Below are 8,076 nucleotides of genomic sequence, written 5' to 3' on the forward strand. Positions count from 1 at the left end.
GACAGATATAATGCAGTTGTTGCTTTTTGACTCATGGCAAAACAGTATTTCCTTTCAGAGCTGAAGTTGGAAAAACAAACGGATCTCCAGTTTTCCCTCTTTCTCTTTCTCTCTCTTCCCCTTCCTTTCCCTCTCTTATTTCTCATTTGATCTCTCTCCCCCTTCCTAGGTGTGCCCCTCTCCACCCAGTGGGGCCCCCAGGGCTACTTCTATGCCATCCAGATCGCCCAGTACGGTCTGAGCCACTACAGCAAGAACCTGACGGAGCGCCCCCCCCACGTGGAGGTGTATGACACGGCCGAAGAGAGGGACAGCCGGCCAGCCAGCCCCGGCTCCTGGAGTGTGTCCAAGGGCTGCAGCCTGACGCGAGTCCACGACAAGGGGCGTGCCACCTCCGTACGACAGTTCAGCGCGCCAGGTGGGATATCAGTGCCACTCCTAGGGAGTTGGTTTACCATGCAAGCACTCTGATTGCATTTATCAGCAATGTTACCCATTTGTATTTCTTTTTCATCCAAAAATTGCACCTTTTTCTTTATTTTGCTTTAACATCCTAGCACCAGTTTAGTGTACACTGGGAAAAGTTCTACGTCCAAAGTCTTTGACGCTGCCACCCACTTCCTCCTCGATCCAACACACGATCATTTAGACTGCATTCTCCCTCCATTACTCTGACCAAATTCTCTCCCTCTTTAGTTCATCTCAGTCCTTTTCATGTGAAATCTTTTCACACCTCTCCCATTCTACTCCATTTTATTGCAATCTCAATTGAATTCCACCAATTCTCAAAAGGGCCCCAGCCGTTTTTCCGGTTCATATTTCAACGCTCTCACTTTTTCACCGGCCATTACTTTACTATCCTTCCATTTCTTTCCACTTTACTCATGCCCTATTCTGATTGCTCCCATCTTCATCCCCATCCCTTATTTTTCTGTCCTCCCTCTCTGTGACCCTGGTGGAATGTCCTCTGTTCTTCATGTATGACACCATTCACATGACTCTCCTCCCTTCTTACAGTTTTTCTCTTTCGTCATCTTGCACGTTTCTGTTGCTCTCTTTCTCAGATCCAAGTCTCTCTCTCTTTCTCTTTCTCTCTCTCTCTCATTTTTTATCTCTTGCAGCCCATGTCTTCGCCATTCTTCTTATCTCTGCTTGCTTTTAAATGCCCCCAGAGCATCTGTCAAGAGGATCAGTCCCTTATACAGTATACACACAGCCTGCATACACCCATGCAGCACACACATATGTACAAATACATAGAATATATACTGCAACATCTAACAGAGTCTTAATGTATTCCCCACACACACCCACACACGCATGCAAACAACAGACAAACAAATGACAATGACTAAACTTTTTGTCTCTGAATTTCCAATTACAGTGTGGCGCCTTGTTTCTTGGCGCCAATGCCCCATTGGGCGGCTGTTCCAGCAGTAATGTGGTTTGTGTGTGAGCCAGATCGATGCCTATTAGTATTTGCTGGGGCTCTTCTATGAGGAGACAGTGGAGTAATTGCTGTCAACATCTAAAGCCCTGCATAGGCACGAACACAGTGCTGTGTTTCTGTCTCTGTTTGTCTGTGTTTCTGTAAGCATTTGTTGTGTGTGCGTCTGTGTGTCTTTTATAGAGCGCCAGAGCGTGTGCATGTGCGTCATTGTGTGTTTGTGCATGAATCAATGTGTGTATCAATGAGTGTTTATGCATGACACACTTTCTCCCTCTTGCTTATGTATATTGAGTCAGTGCTCCACTTGCACAGTGAGTGTGTTGTCCCCCATGTCATTTATTAGCGTGTTGACACTACCCCGATAGCTGGGTGTCATGTCGGCCTCACAGAGGAGAGGAGATCTCGTCTGTATTCGTAGCCATAAGTTATTGATGGTTGAGTAATCACAGGGCCACAGTACAAATCCACTTACTCTCCCAATTGCCTTAAGTAATGGATTTATGAGTGCATTAAAGAGCCGTAGCAACCGAGACCATGCCAGACTGTCTGTCTCTCTCTCTTTCTTCTCTTTGTTATCCCTTTAATTCTTTCTTTCCCGCCCTCTCTTGTATTATCTCTCTCTAACTGTGTCTCTCCTTTTTCTTCTGCGCATACTGGCTCTCTGGCTCTTTGGAGTGCTTTGCGTGCACCAGTGGACTAAGTAGGGGTGAGACTGACACAGGTCTGGGAGCTGTCAGGGCCTGTACAGTCGGGAATTAATTCAAAGAATGCCTTGTAGTCAGTGAAGCGTTGCTAAGGAGGTGTGTCTGTGTGTGTGTGTGTGTGTGGGGGGGGGGGTGTTTTTTTTTTGAGGGGGTGTAAGCTTGTAGATTTTACATAAGCAATAATATGTAATATATGTATCTGCCAATGGAAGACTTACTGCAGCCAGCCAAAGTGTGTTTCATGTCCACAGGATTGAGGTGGTTCTGTACAGTGTGATGGTGTACTGGATCTCTTCTTTCTTTATACATCTTCTCTTCCTCAGTGTTGTCCCCCAACCCTATTCCCTCAGCTCCCACACTACAGCTTTTCTCTAATTAAGCCCAGTGTGCAGTGACATATCTGACCTGGTCTCCCTCAGGAGGCCCCTTCATCTCTCCCAGCTATGAAGCTCTGCACCATCCTGAGAGAGGGAGAGACTACAGAGAGACAAGGGAGAGCTAGAGAGGGAATTAAGTGATGGTCTTTAGTTAGTTAAATACGTGTATAGTACGATCCTGCAAAAAATATGCCAAGTATTGTTTTTAGTAGTGTTCTTGTTGGGTGCGTCTGTGTAATCAAGCATATTAGTAAGATGCAAAAATGCATTTGAAATAATTGAATCTTAAATTGAATATTTAAAAGCAATTTCATGCTTTCATGTTGGTGGCTGGAAGATATGATGGTCTAACATTATTCCTTATAGTTAGTTGCTTGAATAAAAAATGTGGATGCCTCAGGGAGATGAGCCTTTTTTTATTTTTATTTATGAGTCATCAATTAGGATCAGAATCATTTCCAATTGTATGGCTAAATTAATGTAATTGTTCATGTCTAATTTGTGAAGAAAAAAACAAAAAAAGATTTTCAGATACCCATTCAATCTTTGATACCATTATTGTATCAAAGATGTACATTTTTGTAATTTCTTTGAAAATTCTACAGAAAACTCTGAGGGCATCTCGCTCCCATTGGGCAACTCCAAGGACTTTATCATCTCCTTCGACCTGAAGTTTACCTCCAACGGCAGCGTGTCAGTGGTCCTGGAGACCACGGAAAAGGGCGCGCTTTTCGTCATCCATTACATCACCACCAGTCAGCTCATTGCCTTCAAGGACCGTGACATTACCTATGGCATTGGGCCACGTGGCACCTGGACTACAGTGACCCGCGACCTGCTTACCGACCTTCGAAAGGGAGTGGGACTATCCAACACTAAGGCTGTTAAGGCCACCAAGGTATGTGGACCTGTTACTATCCCAGGAGCATTGAATGGGGAGTCAGTTGGCTGAGTGGTTAGGGAATCGGACTAGTAATCCGAAGGTTGCCAGTTCGATTCCCGGTCATGCCAACTGACGTTGTGTCCTTGGGCAAGGCACTTCACCCTACTTGCCTCGGGGGAATGTCCCTGTACTTACTGTAAGTCGCTCTGGATAAGAGCGTCTGCTAAATGACTAAATGTAAATGTAAATTCTGGCTCATGTAGTTGCTTTTTATCTTTTGTGTTTAATTGATTGACATTTTCTTAATGCAAAATCTTTGGCCTTGAAGTTTCAAAAGCAAAAGAGTAAATATTGTCAATAAGGTTCAAAAATGTATTGGTAAAATGTATCCTCCAGTTACTTTCTGGGGGTCAAATGGCTGAGCGGTTAGGGAGTCGGGCTATTAATCAGAAGGTTGTTGGTTCGATTCCCGGCTGTGCCAAATGACATTGTGTCCTTGGGCAAGGCACTTCACCCTACTTGCCTCGGGGGAGAAGGTCCCTATACTTACTGTAAGTCGCTCTGGATAAGAGCGTCTGCTAATTGACTAAATATAAATGTACTATACTTGCAATGTAAAAAAAGTCTGGAACGGAACATACATTTGTCAATTTTCGTCCCTCTGTGTATAGATAATGCCCAGGCGTGTGGTGCGCTTGGTGCTTCGTGGGCGCGGCGCCATCGACAACATCACCATCTCCACAACGGCGCACACTGCTGCCTTCTTTGCTGCCAGTGACTGGCTGGTGCGTAACCAGGACGAGCGCGGCGGTTGGCCCATCATGGTCACCCGCAAGCTGGGCGAGGGCTTCCGCCCGCTGGAGCCTGGCTGGTACTCGGCCATGGCCCAGGGCCAGGCCATGTCCACACTGGTCAGAGCGTACCTGCTAACCAAGGACCCGTCATACCTCAACGCCGCCCTCAAGGCAGTAGGACCCTACAAAATGCCCTCAGAGCAGCACGGAGTCAAAGCCGTCTTCATGAACAAATACGACTGGTACGAGGAGTACCCCACCACGCCCAGCTCCTTCGTCCTCAACGGCTTCATCTACTCCCTCCTCGGACTGTACGACTTGGCCGAGACAGCGGGCGACAAGTTAGGGCATGAGGCAGGACAGTTGTTCAGCCGGGGCATGGAGTCTCTGAAAGCGATGCTGCCCCTCTATGACACAGGCTCGGGGAGCATATACGACCTGCGGCACTACATGTTGGGCACAGCACCTAACCTGGCGCGCTGGGACTACCACACCACGCACATTAACCAGCTGCAGCTGCTGGCGTCGGTGGACAATGCGCCCATCTTCAGGGACGTGGTGAAGCGCTGGAAGAGTTACCTAAAAGGGGGTCGCGCCAAGCACAATTAGGGGAAACCCCCTTCCCCCTTGACTCTTAGATTGAATTAAAATGCTTGACTTGGGGACGTGAGGGCAGGGGAGTTGTTTCACTTCATGTGGGTATCTTGTATGTAACCATCAACATGGGTTTGTGGGTGACCTCCTAAGATTGGGAGAGGGCGAGGATTGTATTCAGTCAATTGCAGTCTCCGATGCAGAGAACTTTCTCTTGCGGTAGTTTGTTTTTGTAGAGTTGCTGCTCTTCTCTTTTCTGAGCTAGTGGTTGTAATTAAGTACAGCCGTAGCTTCAGGGAGTGTTTGTGTATGCAGAGCGAAAATTGGTTCAAAACAACTATTGTAAACAATGTTAAGAAAGAAGAATGGAGAGGATTTTATTCAACCGCTTCTTACATTTCTATTACAAGTCTCTCCTCCAAGTGTATTTTTTTACAATCGTTCCTGTGTTTTGAATAGCTTACAAGAGACAGTACTGTAAATAATAGATTAAGTGTGATATAAATTATTTGGAGGAGAGACTTAACCAAAAAGAAAAAAAGTTTTACAAATTTATTACATATTTATAACTTGCGCGTTCAGAATTTTACTTCTCCAAACTATTTTGTAAACCCCCACTTAATTACATCTACCAAGGTCTTCCCGGCAACTCAAGATTCCTCACTTATAAAAGCTTCCTTGTGTGGGAAATCACACCAACCCCCACCCCCCACACACACACGCACACATACACACACACTATACCAACTATAACATTGGGGAAAATGAAAATCGGACTCGAGCTCAGGCCAGCCTCTGACCTCATATCCGAGCAGGTCATTAACACTCCAGTCCTCCCTACCTCCTCGTCGCAGGCTCATCCCTCTAGATGAACCCCTGTCGACAGGAGCGTGCGGCCTGAACGCTCCACAAGCCTCAGCAGGGCAGCACTCCGCTTGATTGCGGTGAGACCAGGCTGTGTTCCAGCTGAGCGATGGAGAGGCAGCTGCAGCATTCCCTGAAGCCTGGCCACAATATGGCCTCCATGATGAACCCTGGTGATCCAGCACCCTTGTTCATATACTGCCATGGAGACGCTGGGTGAAGACTAGCTGGAGGAGTAAGTTAGCTTTTGAAAAAGCAAGCTAGCCTTTTCATTGAGGTAGCAGAGGATTGACATTTACTCGCAGCCTGGAGTGAGTTAGCCCTTCCGTTTCGCATATCACTGTTTTCAATCGCCAGTAAATAGGACCGAGAGTCTGAGAAGCAGTGGGAGTTGATCAGTTACTCTTCCTCATTTATAGTCCTCTTCTTTTTGTGTCTTAAACCATGACTGGAAAGAAAGGGAATCCATAGTGAAGTTCTTCCTCTGGCAGATCTAAGTATGAGTCATCCCAGTTCCATCATTCTCTGTGCACTCGTCTGGGTGAGTGGTGGAGTTAGCCAATTGGGCCCGACCACATTGTTCATCAATATCTTTCAGTTTCTTAACAAGAACATGTTTTTGAACGCTGCCTTAATTCTTGGCCCACAAATTCATTCAAAGAGGCCCTTGCATCAGTTGCATGCGTGGGCTCACTTTATCCCCAAGATGGCCTGTTGACAGGTGAATGAGAGCAAAGAGAGTTGCAGAGCCACCTCCAAATTCAGTCATTTAAAAGGTTGGAGAGCCACAGCATCAACCAGTGAGTCAGCGCAATCCGAGTAGCTCCCTGCTAAACAAACAGCGTGTGGGACTAGCTGAGGGGGGGGGCTACTGCCCCAGGCAGGGTTTGAAGATGATTCGAAGGTTTTGTAGTTGTGTCGGGTATTTAGCATTGCCCTCGAGTTTATGTAGAGTGAGGATTTACAAAGATACTCGGTTCAAGCAAGCACTCTTCTTTTGTTTTGTTTTTTTTACTAAATACATATTTTTTTGTTTCCCAAATTTGGGTTAATCAGTCTCATTAATGGTACACCAAACAGGGAAGTACACAATTGTTTCATTGATGTGTTCAGGCTCTACCATCTACCCATATACATTGGAAGTTGATTTGCAATGATATCTGGGTTAAAATCACTGGTAGTCAAGTTTTTATTGATCACACAAATTCTTTTGATCACAGATCATCTTCTTTGATGCTCTTCCTGTTTAATACCTGAGGTGGAGGCAGATGATTGGCTGTTAAGATATTCAACTTTGAAGCTTTTATTTGTATAGGTTAGAAGGGACGTACTTAAGCATTATAATCCCATTCTTGTTTTCATTGCTCCTCCATGGTTGGTCATTTCATAATGTCATTTCTTCTCATGAATATGATTATGCATAGTTCCTACTTGCCATTTTAGAGAGAAAATGAAAGTATGGAGTAACACATCTATAAACGGAACTTGTATAGTTATCAATTGAGTGTATTGTAAAGAGAGCTTAATTGTTATGCATACCAAAGCTTTTAATTAAATTCAAGGTCATTTTCAATGGTGTTTTTGTTGTATTTTATGAATATATTTGTGCTTATGTCCATGATGCATTTGTTTAGAGCAAACATAGATGCTCAAGATGTCCGTAGACGGCATACAGGAAAGCTTAATGAGTGTGTTGGTCTGCCTTCCCTCTGTCAAGCGACAGAGACTTTAACTGCCTTTTTGACAAATGTTTGTTTTTGAAATGACAAGTTAAGTAGGTCTAGCAAAGAGAAAATATGTAAACTCAGCTGTCTAAGGGGATGTGTGCAACAGTACAACTAGCGTTTAGATTTCTATTTCAAAGGGAAAAATAGGATCATACCTTTGTACCCCACTTGAGGTTTGAGGGTTTTTACAAACTTTTTCTTTTCTTGTTTAAATTATGGAATCATTCACCTAGGGTAAGCTTTTGTTATTTTGGATAGAGAGTAAAGCACAGAAGCACAATTGCATTAGTTGTTTTTATGTTTTAGTTTCTTCTGGACAATGTGCAACGCCTTCCTTTTGAAAGCTGCTATTGTTGTTCACTGTGTAACAAGATGATTTTTGTAAGATCTGTTTTACTTTCTTTTCTCCTTACATCTTGTTTTCCCCCCACCCCCACTATCCTGTAAATTGGCATGTGCAGATCTGGTCACATGACTTATGCAATAAAATGTTTACTGGGTCCTATTGCCGTGGGATACCCAGAGAGCGGTTGGACAGACTTTGCAATCCAAGCACAATGTGCACATGCTACCATTTTTGTATGCAGAAGAAAGTGTCTATATATATATATATATGTATATATATATATATGTATATATATAGAGAGAGAGAGTAAATCTTAATCTTAAAATTGCTTTCTAAA

At 44.4% G+C, this 8,076-nt stretch overlaps 1 protein-coding gene across 1 annotated transcript in view; it reads left to right on the plus strand.

Moving 5' to 3' along the window:
• The window catches only part of glceb (glucuronic acid epimerase b), a 37,941-nt gene extending 30,123 nt beyond the window's left edge, over positions 1 to 7,818 (plus strand). The window contains exons 4-6 of the mRNA XM_067249489.1: positions 170 to 418; positions 3,137 to 3,429; positions 4,086 to 7,818. Of these exons, the coding sequence (XP_067105590.1) occupies positions 170 to 418; positions 3,137 to 3,429; positions 4,086 to 4,817 (1,274 nt within the window). The 3' untranslated portion in view covers positions 4,818 to 7,818. The remainder of the gene's footprint in view (positions 1 to 169; positions 419 to 3,136; positions 3,430 to 4,085) is intronic.
• The last annotated feature ends 258 nt before the right edge of the window (positions 7,819 to 8,076 follow it).

Source organism: Osmerus mordax, chromosome 13 (genome assembly GCF_038355195.1).
Source record: "Osmerus mordax isolate fOsmMor3 chromosome 13, fOsmMor3.pri, whole genome shotgun sequence".
Taxonomy (NCBI): Eukaryota; Metazoa; Chordata; class Actinopteri; order Osmeriformes; family Osmeridae; genus Osmerus; species Osmerus mordax.